Below are 20,890 nucleotides of genomic sequence, written 5' to 3' on the forward strand. Positions count from 1 at the left end.
TTTTTCATTTTTTTAAACAGGGCTGCAGCAAGACTGTAGGCCACATCCACTGAGATCAGCGGTGTGGCTGCATAGTACACTAGCAAAGTACTGTATATATGAATAACAAAATCTGTTAAAGCTTCTAGTAGTACAATGGTAAAAGGTGAAATGTAATGATAATACCAACGATTCTGTGTACTTTTTGGTGCAAATTTCATAATGCATTTTGTTTTAATAAAATGATGCCAGAAGCAAAAGAAGTTTCACCACCACTAGAGTTCACTGTTGTTCTAGTGGTGTGTGTGTGTGTGTGTGTGTGTGTGTGTGTGTGTGTGTGTGTGTGTGTGTGTGTGGGTGTGTGTGTGTGTGTGTGTGTGTGAGAGAGAGAGTGTGATACTCACATTGTGGGGACCTAAACCTATAGACACTCACACTTTGGGGATTATGTAAAACATTAAATTGTATGGTGATAATTTAAGGATTAAACCCAACATAAGTGAAGATGAGATCGAATGATAGCACTAGCTCAAGTTGCTTTTTGTAGCTTTAAGGTTAGGTCAAAGGGCTATGGAATGCATCATTACAATATGTCACGAGTATAAAAGAGGCATAACTTTATGTGTGTGTGTTTGTTTGCGATGTCTGAAAACAGACTGAATCAAAGCCTTTGTGTACAACAACAAGATTTCATCATTTTATTTATACAGGTTAGACATATTTCTGGAACTGTGATTGCAGTAGGAAATGGTGGTGAGCACCTTGGCTGCCTAGTGCTGGCAGCACACTTGGCAACTGACCCATAACAGCATGACAATGACTGGAACATCAGTCATCTGTACATGGATTCAGTCTAAACTCCCAGGACCTACTAACAGATATCACTTAGTTTGTTTTTCTGCTGGAAATACGCACACACTCTACCCACCTACACACTCACACATAGACGAAGGGGTAGTAGAGAGTGGTTAAATGCGAGCTCATCTGCGTTCAGATAAAGGAATATTTGTTCATGCAGTTACATAATGACCACAGAGCTGTGAGCTAACACAGAAGCGCGGACGGGCAAACGCCACACAGCCCCCCCCCCCCCAGCCACTTGCACCATTCTGTGGAGTCTGGTTTATGGAAGAGAACAACAGTTCCTCTAAATCATGAGGGAAAATAAAGTCCGTATTTGTTTTGATGTGACATAGAAGTTATTATTAGCTTGCGGGGATTTATTTCTGGATCAATCACACTGGTGTTTTAACAAAAACAGAGGAATCTAGAAATAAATCGTTAAATCTGCAGTGCTTTAATGATCTGAAACACACCTTAATAGATCATGCAACCATGTGTATAGGTAATACAAATAGTCTGAGGTAATTATTATGTATCTTTTGGGAAAGTAAAGAGCTGTGCAAATAAAAAAATAATGCTGACTCACTTTTTAATAGCTTTAATGTTTACCCTGCAGTAGAGGTGCACTTGTTTGTCTCCCTGGAGGACATTGTCTGCAATTATGTAAACACACCAACGTTTTAGTGCAAGCCTGATACACAGAATCCCAGGACGTGGAACTACCCGGGCCATACTATTTACATTCTAAATTTGCATAAAGGCTAACAGAAGTAAGGGGGCATGTCGTTCCTCATGAATAAGGGCTCAAAGGCAAAAGTATCCTGGATCACCTTGTCTACACCCAGGAGTAAGAATGTCTTTGAATATAATTGTAATTGTAATATGATTTCCTCATTAGTTAAAAGAGGATGAGGTTTTAGTAATGGCAGTAATGGCATTTACAAATGAAATCGTGAAAAATCACAAGCTTAAACCTATGATCAAAAAACTGGGTGAAAATTTACAGATATGTTTTGTTTCAAAAGGCAAAACTTCATTGCAAGGGAGTGAGTTTATTGTAAAGTCAGTTTGGAGAATAATATGTGGATGAACATATTAAAAGGACATTACTGTTATTCTATGAAGGTTACCTAAATGAAACAAATCAGTGTCCCAGGTATATTATTATTACTTATTACAGCCATGTGCAAAAATTAGTGCCCCCTTAATTTGAAGTGGCAAAGAATTATTTAAATCAACACAATATTTAATGCACATTTAGCTATTAAAAGTGTTTTTCATCACAAATTAAATAAAAGTTACTTTTTAATTAATTTATCAGGTGGATACAAACCTTTGCAGTTTTTTTAAATGTTTAAATTGCTCCTCTAATTAAATTAATTTGTTAATAGGATGAGCCTCGCTTAAAAATGCTTTTAGAAGCAAATCTCTGTGCACCGCTGCCAGTGCTGTTCAATAAGTCTGTGTCACCAGAGGCTTCCAACACACCTCTCCACATTAAGATAAATGTTTTAGCAAATATGTGAGACTGTAACTTTTAGCTTTCTGGTTGGATTAAATTAATACTGGGAAATGTCAACCTTTTACCTTTGACCTTTTACTAAAAATATTAATCATCTAGGACATATATTTGGACCTGTCTGACTTGCTAAAATAGATTATTGGTAACACTTTTTTAAATGTTTTATTATTGTACTATCACGTTTTATACAATTTTTATATTTACCCCTTGACCATATTTGTAACTTCAGGTGATGAAACATTTATACTAATTGAATGTACATGGTTATTGTACTAAGTTTAGGGTTAACTTTGCATTTCCCTATATGCAGTTTCATGTTAAGGGGGTGCAAACGTTAAAACTTACATAATAACACTGGTTTTAGTCTCTTTCACACATCAATATCAATACCAACTTGACACAAATGGCATGATGAAAGTAAAGTCCTTTTCCAGGTCCCCATCCAGAACCCCAAATTGAGGTCTTTACATTGCATAGTTTGTCCAACCAGTAGTGCAAATCCCAGAGATATGCAGTTTAGTATCATATACAGTAAACCAAATAACCAAGTTTTTCATTAAAAACAATCTAATGTTTTTTTGACAATTGAATAATATGAGCTGGCGGCAGACACCACCCTGATGAAAAATATTTTCAAACAAAAGCAAAGGAGTGGTCAGAATGATTTTTTTTCATTAGAGCCTTGTACCTTATGAAACCATGCTTAGCCAGCTATGAACACAAATAAAGGTGAACTGCAAACTGATAACACTCTTTTGACTCCACTATTGCCTTTTCATTAATGGCTGACGCAAAGCACTATTTAAATATGATTTTGAATGAGTTCTTTCTCAATGATAGTCAACAGCACACCCTTATTTGTCACACACCCTATTTGTAGAAAAGATTAGAAAAGTAGAAGCATACGCTCTGTGTTCATTTTCTTATGCCACAGCTGCTGCTTCACATATTATTAATTCCAGCCAAATGTGTTCTGACCTAATTTGCAGGGAAAAAAAGTACTTATTCACATAAGCAGTGATAGTGTAACACATGGACTCTTTATGAGGTGTGGGAAGCTGATAATTGTAAGGGGTTGAAAGTAATGAAGACCTAACAATATGCCAGACACAAGCCATTTAGTTTATAAACGTTTTAATGAGGAGAATGCTTACCATGCTTACATAAAGTAATACATTTTAATAGAATTCTGATGAATAATTTACGCTGGTCAGTATGGTACTGAGTGGTTAGCACTGCCACGTCACAGCTAGAAGGTCCCCGGTTTGAATCCCTGGCCAGCTGCGGCCTTTCTTTGTGAAGTTTGCGTGTTCTCCACGTGATTGTGTGTTTCCTATTTTGGTTTCCTCCCTCAGTCAAAAGACTTGCATGTTATGTTAATTTGTGACTCTAAATGGCCTGTAGGTGTAAATCTGATCGTGAATAGTTGGCCCTGATATTGACTGGTGACTTGTCCAGGATGGACCCTACTTCTAGCCCAGCTGACAGCTGACATAGGCTCCAGCTGCTTCTTGACCTTGAACCAGATAAGTGGGTGATGGATGGATGGAGTAATTTATGCCTGTGCTCTGTTCAAAAATGTGTTATAAATACCCGGATTCATTTGCCTACCCCTTGGCTACACCTCTAGCACCTGTCTTTCAGTGAAACTATGTCAGAGAGTGGACAACAGAAGCTTAGTTTGACACTTATGACTTACACTGTTTCACAATAATGTTATGTACAGTTTTTTTTTTTTGTATCTATTTTTCAATCCAAAGCTTGAACTGCTGTAATCTCCAACTAATCTGATCAAGCCCTGGCAGCGTAATGCAAGCCCGAGTAACAGCCAGGGAGCGATTAGACATGGCTAAACTCTTCCTTTATTTGACTTTGATGGGTGAACATGAAGAAAGAGTGAGCTTAATGATAAAATGTGCCTCTGATGGTTCACAATAGCAATTTAACACTTAGATGCATGAGTGGGTCAAAAATGACCCACTCAAATAAAAAGTCATCATTTCATATTCCAGTTATTCCTCCAAAAAAGTTTTTGATGTCATGCCACTTACATTTTTTACGTACCATTTATAAATTTTAGGAAATTGTAGCTTACATTCATTTCCTTTGTAATTTCATGGGAACCTCCGATTCTCTGACTGTCAGGAATATATATTCTGCGGACCAGCCAGAATATCAAACATACTCTTTCACACAGTAGTCATGAAGGACGAGGACACACATTCCACATGTGTTTATCATATATCAAATTTGCCTATTTTATAGTTTGCGAAACTAGTTAGCTAACATTGCATTGTGTCTGTGTGTGCACATGCCTGTGTGCATTTATTTATATAGCTACATATTGATCAATGGTTTGCTTGTCATTCAAAGAATTCAAGTAACAAAGATCATAATGTCAACAGTCACAACTGCATACAGGGATGAAACAAGAAGGCAAGAAAGGAGAGTTACACACACGCATTTTGTACTACAAATTATGTGGCTGCAGCTCAGCTGTGAAGCAGTCTTCCACTGACCTTGTGGTCAGTGGTTCAATTCCTGAACCCTCCTGGCTACGTGCTGAAGTTTCCTTAAGCAAGACACTGAACCCTAAGTTGCTCCCAGTGGGTCAGGTGAGCACCTTGCATGGCTGCCACTGCCATCGATGTGTGAGTGTGTGAATGGGTGAATGAGAAGCAACATTGTAACACATTTTGGATAAAAATGGTAAATGGTAAATGTTCTGCACTTATATAGCGCTTTTCTACCTATTGGCACTCAAAGCGCTTTACACTGCTTCCTATTCACCCATTCACACTCACAATCACACACACATTCATACACCGATGGGGGAGCTGCTATGCAGCTGACAAACACTCACCGGGAGCAACTAAGTTGGGGTTCAGTGTCTTGCTCAAGGACACTTCGACATGTAACCAGAGGAGCTGGGGATTGAACCAACAACTGTGAGATTGGTGGACAACCGCTCTACCTTGCTGCGCCACAGTCGCACTATATAAGTGGCCATTTACCAACACACACAGTGGATGTTGACATTGTTCTATTGCTGTTGTGTAAGTTTCAAAATTTTCAAAATATTTAAAAAATGTTTAAAAAGAGAAAAATAAAAATATTTCACTCATGAAATCATTCTAAAATGATTATTTTTAACCAAAATGATAAAAGTGGCATAAAAACACATTGATTCTAACACGGGGCATTTTTGACCCACTTATGGAAGAGTGTAGAGTCCAATCACTGTAAAAAAATTTAACAGAGTGGCATGGGTACAACAGGAGCCTAAGGCCAGTTTGAGCCCTGATGCCTGGTAGACAGCGTCACTGCAACCGTTATGTAACAATCTAATTACAACTTGGCTCAGTTTAGCTTTTTCTTGTTTGCATTTGCTCTTTATTCACTCTGTTTCTATGTTTATGTGACTGGGTGAGAAGTCAAAAATGCACAGTGTGGTCATTAGATTTATAGTTAGTGGTTCAAACCTGCAAAAGGTATTTCTTATTACTAGTGATAATATTCATTAGATATGGTAACTCCTGCAGCTAGATCATAAGTAAAAGCAATTGAATGTTTTAGTTAAGAAAGTGCATGACTTACCCGTCTTGTGATAAATATTCATTTGTTTGTTAAGTCATGTTGTAATATTTTCATAAATCATTCCCGGAAGCACTGCAAGTGGATTATGAGTCAGTCTTTTTCGTTGTTTGTTAATAAAATGTCAAGACAGATGGAAATAAGGTCAGGATGCACAGAATAAATCCACCACAGAATGTCTTCCACTGTTACAGTACTAATTTCTAACCAATGTGTCTGATGTAGGCTTCTGTGTAATGTGATGTGTGATAATGTTGCAGCATTCTTTGTTTTTTTGTGCCTGATGTATTGAGGTAAACATAGATGACCACGCGTAATCACACTGTGCTCTGACGCAATGACTTTTTGATTAAATCCCCAAAGTGCCAGCAGAGCAACGTCACTTCAGAAATACTAAGAGCTCACTTTGCTTTACTTTATCTGAGTAAACCTGCATAATCATGTTCCTTCTCAAACAGGCAAAGTGAATTACCAGGTCAGGAAAAAGATGGAGCTGGTTGTTTTAAGTGGATATGAGCAGAAACTTCACGAGGATGAAGCAGAAGAAGTGAGTGATAGGAACACAGAAGAAACTGCAGACCAGAGTCTAATTTCATATTCTCATCACATAATTTCCCTGTGGATTCTCACCATTTCCTGAGAGTGCACCCAAGGAACTGACGCCTACATAACTTTGACCACAATTTTTTCAATCCAGAGGATGTTGGGATGCTCCTTTAATATCAACACAGTCATATTAGTGGCATATAAATGCCAGTATTAGTTGGCTGATCCAAAAATGTCCCTCAAGATTAATTTTAGTAGGTTTAGCAATGGCTGTGAATTGTGCAGATGATTGTCCTATTTTAGATGTATAATTCACGTCTTCGTAATGTGTAACAATATGGGCTAATTAGATACATTTCAGTGGTCGTCAAATGAGGGCAGCTAATGGGGGCTGGGATTAAAAATGTTGAGAGATAAGAACTGTCTGCTTGTGTAGCCCAAAGAAAAAAAAGGAAACTCAACTGGTTATGAGAGAGGGCCTTCTAGGTAGGAAGTGTCAGGATTATATAATAGAATTATATTTATATGCATTTATTTTCTGCGAGGAACTTAAGTGAACAGTCACATGAGCAGGTGCAGTGCTTATGTGCCACAACCAGGATCATGTGAATCACACCAGATTTTATTTTCTTTCTGCAAAACGTTAATGAGTCATTACATTATTGACCCAATATGGTCTCCTGATTTATGGAGCTCTCATTTATTATTATATATTTTCTTGTCGGCCCAAATCCAAAGTTTCCTCTTAGCAACTAAGGTAAATTGCTTGTACAACATTGTCTCCATGTTTAAAGTACATGTTAAATTTCGACATTCATATTTTACTTAAGAAAAAATATTTATAATTAAATACCAGCCGTTAAACCTGGAGGCAAATGTAGTGCTTTTTGGTCTGATTGAGAATGATTGAAATGTACAAACAAGATTTGGCGGTAGGTTTTATCTCTAGTGCAGCATGTAGCAGCATTTTTAGAAATACGTCATTAAAGAAAGTTTTAAACTTGGCTACACCCGTGCTGAGTGGTTTTAACCTCACTGTTTCAAACCCTGAGGCAGCAGCAGCATCCACTCTATCCACTGCTCGCTCATGAGGTAAACTGTGTGACAGATAATGAAACAATTCTTAGATGGCAGAGGACACAGATACATGGTGCTAGGTCACATATAGGAGACATCAGACAGCTATTGGATTGATTCTTTTCACAAATCTCACTTTTAAACCCAAGATATGTGTGATATTCCAGGCTACGAGTTGTAGGTGTGGAACGTCTTTTTGAGGGTCAATGACAATTTCTAGAAAATTCAAAAAGCCAAGTGAAAAATGGACCTGGGTCAGGGAAACACAAATGTGTTTGGACTGAATAGAGAGGAGCCAGAGAATAATTTGGTGCCTTTCAGCACCAAATAATAGTGAAAAAAAGTGAAAGTGCTTCACAGTTATAAGATAATCCTCAGTCTGTTTCACACAATGAAAGAATGATATGAGTGATAAAAAAATGAGTTAAAGATGAGTTAAAGATAGTGAACAAACACAAAATAACAAATTAAGAATCAAATTTATGCAGAACCATACATGATGTTGAAGTTATGCTTTAGTCTGTACAGTGACAAACTAAATGTTCATGAGATGTTGGAGCAGATTTGATAAAAAAAAACCTCAGAAAGTGTGTTAATGTTTTGACAAGGGTGTGATTCTTGTGGCCCTAAAAGCCATGACATGTTCATTCCCAGTAAAGGCTGTTGTTGCCATAGTGATTTTAACCACAGTTATGAAACAGCTCCACTTGCAGTAGCAATCTCCACAAAGCAACTCAAGGATGCACACTTATGATAAATGGTATGCAAGCAATATCTCATAGGATAACAGTGAATAGTATATACAGTGGTGTGATATACATATGCCCACAAATTCACACACACACACAACGACGCACACACACGCACACTACTGAGCGACAGAATGGGATCATTTTCAAGGCTTTAAGTAGCCCACTAACCCTGAGGCTGTTATGCAACATTGGCTGTCTCCTACTGTATGTCCCTCTCTTTGGGCTCCCTTTGCAGTCACATGACACAGAAACATCACATGCATGTGCTACTTAAGTACAGAATGTGCCTCTGACGACTCAATGTGACGTCTAAAAACAGTGTTCTCATAACACACCATATAAACCTACATCCTAAACTTTGTGTGTTCAGGTCAAGCCCTTCACTTAGTAGCAGTTGACCTTTTACTGTACATCCAATACATTAATACCAGTAGAAAGTCTGTACAGCATGTGTATTTATGCTAATATAAATCTGTACAGATATAGAAAACCTATTTACGTCCAAAATCCAGCAAGCATGTGACAGGTGGTGATAAGCAGATCCCTATTTTCAGCAATGAAACAAGCACACAACCTTCATATAATGTATTTTAAACAAGTGACAAAAATTCAAATGAAAAGCCCAACATCTAAGTCTTGTCTGTAACTGGGTGTGACTAAAGCACACATTGGAAATTTGTGAAAAAAAAAAAACCCTGAAAATAAAATATGGTTTTCTATTTCAGATTAATACTTCCCCATTTGTGTGTCAGATGGATGCCTGTGCCTGCCCTACAGTCAGCACATTACAGAAAGAGAACACTTATGCATTAATGGCTCATGCACTCTGTTGACACAAGCCTGTATCAGCTTAATAGCCCCTCTCACTGTGAGCCAGAGACTCTCAGAGTACGTCTCGCCTCGTCTCTGTCCAGCTCAGACTGGTCAGCGTATGACCAGACTGGTTAAGGCAGCCCAGAGCCTCCACCATTACTTCCACTAAATTGATCTGAGATATTACTACAATGCAGGAATCCCATGTCTCGGCTGTAGTACACCACATTTAGTTGAAATCTTTTTACATTTTCTAAGGTTATCTGTAAAGATATAAAACTTTCATCCCATGCATGCAGTGTCAAATGCTTAGAAAAAGGTGATTTGTCTCATCATGCATACATGTTTACAATCTCACATCTAAGACATTTATAAGAGATATGATTTCTGGGACAATTACATTTTAACTAAGTGTCTATAAGCAAACATGAAAAAAGAGACAAACCCATTTTATTAGCACAAACCAAAATCTTTAATTTCTCCCCCAAAACTGGACAAAACTAATATACAAGAGAGGTATCCAAACATGTCAAATAACAATTAATATCATTATTGTTACAATAATAACATGGAATGTAGTACTCTCCATTCACATTCTTTTTTGAACTTTTCATTTATTTTATGAAACATGTCAAATAAATAAACTATATCTCTGATACCTACAGTATATGAATATATTCTCTTTGAGTGAAGATGAACAGGATAAGAAGGATGGTAGAATGAAGAGGCAAAAGAGAAGAATGGAGAGCGTCAGTTCACTACCTTTCTTCCCGTCGACCCTGTCCTCATACACATATGACTCCTGCTCTCTCTGATAGCCCTGTCTCAGTCTGAACACACACTCATTCAGCAGAATGAGCATATGTTTGTTTGTGCAAAATGGTGACACTTTCTTTGGAATTAGACACAAGAAAAAGCATTTCAACTGTTTCAGACTTACATCTGCTTTTATTTGCTGCCTGCACTTTATCCTAATGTTGAACTGGGTTAGAACGATGATGACAATGGGTAAATCACTGCATCAGTAACGTAGATGATTCTTCCGTGTTACTTGCAGGTCTGTTTCATAAAGACGGACACACAGATAACAGGAATATTGAGAAGCACCAATGACAGAAGAAGAAAGGGGCTCCAATGCAAGGCCAGCTACGACAAGGTTGAATTTTGAAGAGGAGAGCAGAAATCTCTCTCCTCTTCTGTAGTCTAGTCCTTCACTTTTCTTCAGAGTGTGTTATTGTGCCTCTGTAAATGTGTGTTTGTCATGCCAGTCTTCAGTCTGTGCTGTGGTTCTCCAGCTCAGAGATGATGGTGATCAGGTTCTGGAGACCAAAGATGTAGTCACTGTCCTGGCCTTCGTGGACAACACTGTCCTCTCGGTAATGTCTGCAGGTGGTGTGAGCAAAGTCTATCATCCTCACATCCACCAAAGAGCTGCAGGGGTCTGCAAAAGACAAGCAAGGCTGGAGTGCACCCGAGCTCCCACTGCTGCTGTTAGTGCTACCGCTACCGCCGCCGATGTCACTAGACATGGAGGGGGTGTGAGGGAAACCAAGGGCACCCGCTGCTTCACCCATTTCCACTTCTTCTTCCTCCTCACCCTCCATCTCTGGTTCAGTCTCCACCTCCTTGTCTTCATCCGCATCCTCTTCTTCTTCAGATAGTGCATCTTCAGTGCATCGGCGTGTGCGTTTTCGGTGGGGTGCTCCATCATATATGATGAGCAGAGAACTAGAGTAGAAGCGGTAGGATTCACAGGCTTCCAGGGCAGCTTGCATATCTCTGAGCCTGTGCAGTACCGGGGAGAGGAGTTCACGTCGTAGACGCTGTCCGCTGTGAAAAAACTGGTGCAAAGCCTCTTTGAAGCCAGACAGGGTAAGTTTGCGACCATGGTACTTGTTCATGAACATCAGCTGGCCTGTGTCAGACTGGTACACCTGAATGGAGGAAGAAGCATTAAGAGGTTGGAACAGTTGGAACAGAATTCTCTGCAAAGCATTAAGCTAAGCATTAAGATTTGTATGATTATGTGGAAAGTAGAACCTCAAACTAGCTTTGTTTTACCTGCACCACACTGGACAACAAAGGAGTGTTAAAGTCAATCTACAGTCAGTTCTACAATAAACCTCTGATGTCTTATAATTTCTTTTTTAGTTTCTAAATACTTCATTTAGGGAAAACATAGATGGGGTGGATTCAGTTCAAAATGCTATAGTCAAGAAGATTTCACTGCTAAATAGAGTCAAGTTAGACGTTTCTCCCTTTCTGGTGTTCGTACAAAGCAAGTTAAATGGCTGCTGACTGTAGCTTCCGGTCTATTAGACACATATGAAAGTGGCATTTAGGTCAAAAAGTGAGAATTGGTCAGTGTTTGCTCAAAGCCCACCTGCATGCCACAGAGGCGGACTCCTATTGAGGCGGATGTACTCTGCTCACACTTGCGAATGTGCATCGCCTTCTTCTCCTCTGAGGCGTCGTCTCCATGCTGCCGAGTGCCCATTTTCAGGTCCAACACACAAGGTACTTTGTGCCGCCATGTCAGGTTCTCCAGCAGGATGAATTCTAGGAAACTAAGTCAAGGACAAAGTAGAAAAACCATGGCCTTCTTCTACACTTATGACAGCTTACAACTAACAACTGCCTGACAAACGGATGTAAACATTTTTCTTAACTTCTCACCACGCTGACATATATACCTTTATAATTACAGTATATACAGACAAGTCCAAGTAATGTAAATCAACTGGGCCAATTAGAAAAGCAACTTCATCAAACAAAGACAGTGAGAGTTAGACACTGTATTAGACAATGGGCCTGTTGTGTTAATTCTGTCTCATTCCATTTCCATACTAATCATTGGCACAAAGGATCCTTAAAAATAAAACAGTGTAGGTGTCAGTCAGTAAAGGGATACTGTACTGGTTGCGGTGCTTGGCATTCTCTTTCATCTTCTGCAGGTGCTGCTGGTGACACTTGAGACTCCAAGGGTTGTGTTTTAGCTGCGGGACAGCGTTACTCTGACTGCGCTCCAGCCTATAGTATAGCACCTCAGCCTGGTGCCGCCACTCCAACTCTACATCATCTGGTAGCTTGTGAACACTGTACAGCAGAGGGAAAGAGAGAGATACTTTTTAGTTTGACACATACAGCAGAAAAAAAAAGGTGAACTGGTTTTGTAATGTTTTGTTACTTCTTGTCAAATAAAGCATTATTTAGTTTTAGTTTAGCCTGTGTGTCAATGTCTGTATCATCAGTCAATGCATGTCTTTAGCCTATAGCTTTACGAATAATGGAAAACTAAAAATTGCTGTAATTATGCTATGACCACTATTATATATCACTGCTGTATAATCTTCAATTTATATCAGTTCTAATATCAAAGTAAAGGTGACTTAGCTCCTGTTTGATGCATCAACTACACCTTGTACTTCTTCAAGGATTAACATATTCGTTAGCATCTCACCTCTTGTCCTTATCTTTGCGTGAGTGGCGGCTCCGGGTGTCTTTGCTGAAATGTTCACTGTCCACAAGAAGTGAGGATGCCACCATGTTGCCCCACTTGAGTATCTTGCCCTTGTGCTCAGAGTCAGCAGACGGGTCCATGTTCTCTAAATCTGCAGCTGGGTCACTCTGCAGTGGGTAGGCAATTAGGCAAAGATTCCCTTCTTCATCCTCCTCAAAGCTCACTGACACTACTCCTGAGGCAGAAAGGAACAGAAAAGGAGATAGAAAGAAATCTGTAAGACATTTGTGTCATAAAGCATTGAAGAGACTGTCTCTCATAAAGTTTCAAGCATCTCTTATTCCCATCTTGCTGCTTTTTGCAGCAGCTACTTACAGAATAGCTTTTGTTGACATCCACATCTCTTTGCATATTTCTAACAATTGCTTAACCAAAATATAACAGACAACGTCACACAGATACTGAGCTCTCAAAACCACACAGAAAAAGGCACAATAATATACCAAACAAAAAGTCAAAAGAAACCACACTCTCTTAAGCATGTCGAATGCTAAAAATCACGCAGCAGCACAGAGAATCTAACAAGAAAATACAAGTGACACAAAGGTACAACACTGATGTCAGATTTTATTACAAACCACTTTACACCATACATATGATGCATATACAATGCATATATAATATACATATAAATCCAAGAAAAAACACAAATCGTCACTACGCAGGTACAGAAAATAGAGTTATGTAGTGTGTAGACAAAATGTTCATATCTAATCAGCTTCTGGAAATATCAGTAAAGATCCAGAAATTCTTCAAAGCTTCAAAATTTACAGTTATTCAACAGCAGAATTATATTTTTACAAAATCCCCACTTGTTTGAATCATAAACAAGTCACACCTGTTCCTCTTCACGTGTCCCATAAAATGACTAGAGAAGAGCCAAGGTGACAGAGAAGCAGCCCAAGAAACTACAAATAATGTTAAACAGTACAAGAAAGAACTTCAGTAGCGGCTTTTCACTAGATAGGCTAAAAAACCTGCAGTGTATAAGGCAGTGTCTTAGCTAAATGTCAGTGGGGATGTGCTGTAGTACAACAAACCTGAAAAGCCTGTTGTAAACATGTAAAATGTAAGTCTGAAATGAGTAAGTAATGATGGTAAACCAGTCCAACAAACAGGGTCTGTGTTACAAGCAGTTCTCCATTTTTTTAGATACTACAAAGGGTGTGGTGGTCACCCTAAGGTTTTGCAGAGCACTGCCTATAGTCACCTTTTAACGTAACCCCATGGTCTCTCTGCAGTGAGTCATTTCTGGATGTGAGAATTGAAAAATCTCACTTCATGAGCATTTCAACCCACTGTATGCTAGAAAAAACCTTCCGCCTGTTCACCTGACTTACTTATGTTAGTACATTCACCATCAAACAGGAAATGACAACATTGTGGTGTGTTTGAAGGAGGCCCATTTGTAATGTTAGTTGCAGCCCCATCCCGTGGCTCTGTTCAGTATATACTGCTGGCAGACACAAGACTAGAAACAACACTTGAGCAATACCACAAAGGTTCATTCAAACAAAAAAAAATCTAATTATTTACACATTACATTACATACAACTTGCAAATATGCAAGGAATGTCAGCCAAACATGTATATAATTGAGTTGCCCTTATGGAATAGAACAGAGAGTACAGAAAGAGAGAAGCAAATGATAATATGACAAAACAGTCACCACACAGGGTAGAAAAGATTCGTTTTCATTACCTCTATACTGAGGAGTAAACGTCCTCATTGCAGCAGGCAGGCTTTTGTAGAACTGATGCTCACGGGGTATGAGGGGTTTGCAGATGGTCTGCTCTCCAAAACGCAGGACGCAGGAATGTCCTCCGACCTGGTGCACGAAGGGTTCAAGCATCACCCCTTTTTCCATGTAACATTGCTGCTGCAGCTGGTTCTGTTGCTGCTGCTTTTGCTTTTTCTCTGCATCTCTGGCCTCCTGGGCCTGAGTCTCCACAGCCGGACTCATCCTCCTTTGGCCCTGACCACACTACTGCGGGCATTAGCCTCCTCACGCAAACACACAGACACACACACACAATGTGGTGAGGGGGCTTATCGGGTAGTGACAAACACACACTCACTCACACACTGCAGATGCGTAGAGGACTAGTCGTACAACTCGCATTAAGATCTTTTTCAGGTTGTTCCCACGATGTCCTAAGAAGCTGTTAAAGTGATGATCGGCTTCGTCTGTGCTGTCAGGGATTGTGCTGGTCGAAAACAAAGGACAGGAAGATAGAAAAAGAGAAGCAAAATAAAAACCTAATATTTAAATATTGCTGAGTTTACTGTATTTCCTTTAACTCCTCGACTGGCAGTTGTTACAGTTGAGCAAAAACAGAAAGCCCTTTGATGTCCTTTAAATGCTAAGGTTTGGACTAGTGCTGCAGTGGCGGATAAAGCAAACAGAGACAGATCTTGCTTGTGCCTCTGCAGCAGACTGAATGCTATCTGACAGCTGAGAGCTGGCTCAGGACTGGTAAAGCTCTCACAAGCCTCGCACTCAGCCCGCCCACATCACAAGCAATGCACCAATGAGAAGCATCCAAAGCAGGTTGTTGGGTGGTAACCCTTTAGGAAAATGAGCAAGCAAACAAAGACAGTGGTGGGAGGGGGAGTCTGGGGGAAGGGAGAGAGAGAGAGGAAAAGGCGAACAGAAACAAGGAAGGAGGGTGAGGCTAAACTCAGCTGTTTCTGTGTCTGTGTGACAGCAGGGGTTGAACAACTTGACAGAGCAAACAGCACTGTTTCCTCATATAAAGAGGATTGCAAGCAAAAGAACAGAACAATAAGGGGGGGACAGAAACTGCAGTCACATACAATCAAAATTGCTAACTACATAGAAAAGTTTGCCTGAAAGAGTAAACTGTGTCATCTTGTGATTAATTATTATATGAAAAAAATAAAGGTGCCTTTTTTAAATGTTGGCACACCTAAAATGAATGTTTCTTCATAAGTAAGCATCCCTGAAGTTTCGGACACACATAAAACAAAGAAAGATTCCAAGTCCATGGTAAAGTGAATTATTGCTGGTCATAGTAAAGCCGATCTTAAGCGTGATGAAGGTGTAAATATCAGGACATACTGTTAGGAGGATACAAGGTGGTGTGAGGTGTTTGATAAGGGCTTGTGTTGTAGCTACAGTGGAAAGTATAATCCTCATCTCACACCCTCCCAGGGCTTCTTGACACAGATTACTGTAGCAGGCAAAAAACTGCAATAAGATTACTGCAGTCACTCAATGCTTTCTCTAGTCACCACCTTACAAATGAAAACAAAACATAAATGTATACATAGTATACTATGTTAGTATTTTATTTAGGTTAGTATTTTATGGTAAAACATAAAAAACATACATTAGAGCCATGGCAGTACAGTTGCTCTGTGATTACAGCGCGATAGTTCTGGGTTTTGGAGGCTATATGTTCTTCCTGTGCCTGTGTGTGTTTGTGTGTGTGTGTGTGTCTGTGTGTGTAAACCCTCTATCCTGCCTCTCATCCAGTGTCAGCTAGAATTGGCAACAGTCGCCTCTCAACCCTCAGATAAGCCTTCAGAGCGTATGGATGGATGGATGGATGGATGGATGGATAGGCAGTTAGATGAATGGAGTATCATCAGCTTATAGTTGCCTGAAACTAGCATGCATCATCCTTTGGTTTTTGTGAGTGTGTACATCTACAATATATGTGTTTAATATACATTTTAGTTGGAAACTGACTTGTTGTGTGGGGAAGAGTCAAAAAGCCCAGCACTAATCTCTCTAATCCTTCCTCTTGGAAGACAAGAAGAAAATAGGCCATGACAAACAAGTAGAAAATAGCCACAGTTACACTTAAATACGCGTGTTGTGTACATATACATGTTTATATAAAACTATTTTATATAAGTGTTACTTATATAAACATGACTTGCAAGTGTTACTTGCAAGTCATATCTAACCTTACCTGTGGCCCTGTACTGCAATCTTTCATCACTGGGCAATTTTATAGATGAACCACAAAAAGGACTGCACACTCACAAAAGAGGAAGCTTTGTTGTATCACCACTGGCACCATGTAATTATTTTTTGGAAATATAGCAAGAGATACAGCTCCGGTGTGCTCTTTTCTCTTATATGTCTTTGTTGACAGTGGGGCAGCATGAGTAAACAAACATGATTTGAAGGTGTGTAACAAATGCCACTATTTAACCAAAGCTAATGGTAATCCCAGATGTGCAACACTGAGCCCCTTTAACAAATCTCTATTATTTTATTGTGCAGCGCAAATACAAAGCTAGGGCAATATCTTATATTAAAATTGGCAATCAGAGAGAAGCTTAAAAATGACAGCTGCAATGTCAAACCAAAAACAAAGATAACTTGTAAAACAACAGAGTGATTGTATTTAAAAAGGTACATAAAACAATGACTGCAACATAAATGAGTTGCTCAAAGCAGAAGTGCTATGTCCACATATTAAAAAGAATGTGCTATTTTAAGCTAAAATAAACAATAAGGAATATAAGCAGCAAATAAGAGGTAATTCGTGTGCAGATAAAGTCAACAGGTGCAATATAATACGCTCGTGTGAAGGTTAGAAAAATTACTTCAAAGGAGAAGCCTGTATAGAGAGAAATAAAAAGAGGAAAGAGAAGCCATGACCTTGAAAGAAATGGGCTGAGTACAGCATGTGGCTTCCAGTGGGGGGTTTTACACGTACACAGGGCTACTGGTGCATGTGCCAGTTGCAAACAGAGACATGTGGATGTCCTGCAAACACAAAGTTGGTATCCAGCAAAACAGGAATGTGGAAAACCTCCTGACAAGATCAGAGGTTTTAATCTATCTAATAAGGTACATCAATTTTGCAAATATATGTCAGAGTTCGTGGCTTGTGTTTCCTCTCTTCTCTCGCCTGATGACTATCAATCACTTGAGTTTCATCTCTTCTTAGACACAAAGTAAAATTCAGGCCCAGTTAGGGATCGAGATATTCCAAATGAAGGTATTAAGTTCGGGGATGTCCCACTGCCAAAATGTACCTTTTTAAATTAATAGTCCATATGAAACTCTGTGTTCTAAACTGAAACGCAAATTATTGCAATTCTGATTCACTGATATCAGTTGTCATTTGTAAAAATGACAGATGAATATGTTTTAAGCTGTAGCCTCATAAGAATGCAGATGTAAGAAGAACCTGGATCCACCTTTCTCACAGTAAAAGTTAATGTGCTTGCAGTAGCCAACACCACGTTTGTGAAGTGTCACATACTTCTGCTCCATATTCTAAGTCAAAGTCATGCAAACAACTGTCTCAATATCCTTAGCATGACCTCACTCGGCAGACTTAATCCGTGAGCTTTTATCTATCAATAATAATATTTCAGCAAAAGGGACAGAGTCCAAGCAAGTATATTAGTGAGGTTAACCACTGGGTTGATGTTAGATTGAATTGAGGCTGTGGGAGCTCCAAAGGGATTTGTTCAGGTGTCCTAGAAAAGTGATCGGCAAATATATCTGTATTAACACAACCAATTCAGAGAAGGATGTTTGGTGGCAGTAGAGGTTGCGTGAGTGCAGGAAGGAAGTGGGGGTGAGGTCTGTCTTTTGCCCTTGTGTGACCATGCACATTTGAGCTGAAGACTAATATGGAGGTGCTGAGTGAAGTTAGATATGAAACAGACAGAAGATCTCGAAAAAATGGAGGGTAACGTGAAGGGCAAAGTAACAAAGACCACCCACATACACAAATATATTTATTCTGCTATTTATGAATAGGCACATTACATGGGGCATATTTGCAGTAAACAGCACATAAACATTATTGCAGATAAATACCCTATACATAAATTTTGTGCCTCCAATAAATGTGTATCCTGGTTCTGGTGTTTATGTTCTATTGGCCTTATCTCATTCAAGAGCCTTAACAGATTTAGGATGAGACACATAATCTGAGGTAGGTGGCATCAGTCGGGACTTACGTGCACTGACTTCTGCAAAGGCCAAGGGGAAATCTGCGTGGACACGTCAACTTATATTTATGTGCGCAGAACATTCTGATGAGAAGGAGGTCACGCATGCACACAGGCAAAAAAAGTGCAACACACACGCTGAAAATTGTTCCAAGAAGGACACCTGAACAAATAGCCTCCACACAAACACGTTCTATTCCTGCTGCCCTGGCGCCTGGCATGATTGCAGTGGAAAAGGGATGATCTTACCTGTTTTAGGGTCAATTTCCAGGCTGATCGCTTCATGCCAGATAAACCTGCTAACCAAATCCTCATGGGTCACCTAAGTCCCCACTAAAAATACCACATAGTGTTGGCAAATAAGGCTGGGGTGTGGCTATTAATAAACAACGTCTGCTTCATGCCAAGTGCGAGAGACAAATAAACACAGGGATCGTACGAGTGGCAAACAATCTACAGACTGCTACAATAGGCCAATAGGGCAGACACTGATGTTACATATCTGCACAAACTGGTCAAGGTCTGCTGACAGCTCCTGTCTATACTTATCATTGTACAAATGAGTACAAATGAAGGAAATGAAAGAAAACAATGAAACTTAGTGATAAATACACATGTGTGTGGTCATCTGAGCAAATGTGAATGGGTTTTTAGTAGGAAGGTCATTTCACCCTCACTTTGTGGCTGCCTGACAACTAACAGAGATATAAAGAAAGCAGAAAATGGAGCAGTGACTGTAATACCAAGAGACAGTTTGAAATTATAATACCACACCAGGTTTTTGGCCTGATGATTGGCCTAATTAACTTGTAAATGAGAGTACAAAGTACAGTGCCAAAAATATCCTAATGTCCCCAATAAACCATTGCCTTCAGTCATCTTTTGCAAAGACTATGATGAGTGACAGTTGGTGAAGAATCCAATATTCTGACTGGTTTGTCAAAAACTCTTTACATATTTCTTTAAACTCCAACTCAATAAATTCTGTATGACTAATATCTCAATACATGTGATGGGTCCCAGCTTATATAATAAGCTGTATTTGCAGTTGTCTTTCGCATTTACTTAGAGACAAAAGTGGTAGTCAATTTAATATTTATCATCTATCTTATTTAAAGTGCTATATACGCAAAACATGTACCATATGTTAAACAGCAGGTTATGCTTTCTATGCCAGGATCGGCAGGGCGATAAAGAAGACAGTAAGAAGACAGTAAGATTAGGATAAGATTACAATTAAGAGAAGTCTAAATTGGGAATCCACTAAGTAATAAATAGAGCCAAATTAAAGCTGTGAGTCCCCAATAGAAAGCGGGACAGGCACCAACGTCGTGCCAAGCAGCAAGCCATCTCAAATTATTAACCAATTATTTAAATTCCCACCACTGCCAGAAGTAAGGGCCCCTATCCTAAACAGTCTTTACATTCTGTCTAAAGAAATAGCTGTAAAAATGATCGGTTTTAAGGTATTTTAGTCTTTCATTAAAGATAATACATACTTGACATACAACAGGACTGAGAATGTTTTTCAGACTGTATAAAGTTGTCTTTGAGTGTCCACTAATCCATCAATATTGCAAAAGTTTGTGACCTTATTGGTGAGCCATTGACTTACAAGGGCAACTTCACCACATTGAAACTTAGCTTTCTATGGCTTTAGTTTAGTGTGTAAATGTACATTAACGCTTTTAAACTTCTCTCTAACGTCCCTATATTAAAATATTTTCTGATTTTAGCTAGACAACCCGTCCAGATGACATTACCCGGAGGAGTTTTTCATCATCAGGAGTTCAGATGATGTCATCTGGGGGAGCTCTGGAAAAGCAGGTTGACGATGGTTACAAACTCCATAGTGTAAGCAACAACATGACATAATCTGAGCTGAAGGTTCCTCCAAGTGATGTCATCTGGAGGCCCTTTTCAGCTAAAAGAAGAGAGATATTTTGATATAGGGAAGTCAATGAGTAGATAATGGAATTTATGTACATGTTCTCCCCAAACTAGAATTAAAAGAAGCAAGTTTAAAATCAGTTACGGCATCTCTTAATTAAAGATAGGCACACTTTACAGGACACACGCATATGGACGTCACACATTTCCTGTATTTAAGCAGATACTTAAACTGTCTGCGCTTCTCAGAATTCTCATTAGACAGAGGCTCAGCTGGCTTTAGTCCATTGACACAATGCAGTTCACCAGCTCTAGTCTGGCGTAGAACTGCTAATGGGTTCTTGCACTACCGAATGCCTCATACACACTGCAGAGTTATTGCTCAATTTGGATATGTTCTGTGTG

General features: G+C 39.3%; 1 protein-coding gene across 2 annotated transcripts; it reads right to left on the reverse strand.

Annotated features, from left to right (window-relative positions):
- Positions 1-9,574: 9,574 nt before the first annotated feature.
- LOC137127780 (inositol hexakisphosphate kinase 2-like) lies at positions 9,575-15,106 on the reverse strand. Of its 2 annotated transcripts, none has more exons than XM_067505179.1 (5): positions 14,348-15,106; positions 12,587-12,821; positions 12,043-12,222; positions 11,510-11,693; positions 9,575-11,060 (listed from the first exon to the last, which is right to left on the reverse strand). In XM_067505179.1, exons 1-5 carry the CDS (start codon positions 14,607-14,609, stop codon positions 10,398-10,400), a joined length of 1,524 nt encoding a protein of 507 aa, XP_067361280.1. In that variant the 5' UTR covers positions 14,610-15,106; the 3' UTR covers positions 9,575-10,397. The 2 variants fall into 2 exon arrangements, with proteins under 2 accessions (XP_067361280.1, XP_067361281.1); XM_067505180.1 differs by having other exon boundaries at positions 9,576-11,060; positions 11,510-11,685; positions 12,038-12,222.
- Positions 15,107-20,890: the final 5,784 nt, after the last annotated feature.

This window comes from Channa argus, chromosome 5 (assembly GCF_033026475.1).
Source record: "Channa argus isolate prfri chromosome 5, Channa argus male v1.0, whole genome shotgun sequence".
In the NCBI taxonomy this organism is placed as follows: Eukaryota; Metazoa; Chordata; class Actinopteri; order Anabantiformes; family Channidae; genus Channa; species Channa argus.

Excerpts from the sequence above, each read along its gene's own strand:
- LOC137127780 (XM_067505179.1), bottom strand. The coding sequence starts at position 14,609 with ATGAGTCCGGCTGTGGAGACTCAGGCCCAGGAGGCCAGAGATGCAGAG. Across the intron at positions 11,694-12,042 it reads AATGCCAAGCACCGCAACCA|TTTCCTAGAATTCATCCTGC; the intron begins GTACAGTATCCC and ends TCCTTGACTTAG. Across the intron at positions 11,061-11,509 it reads TCCGCCTCTGTGGCATGCAG|GTGTACCAGTCTGACACAGG; the intron begins GTGGGCTTTGAG and ends TCCTCCATTCAG.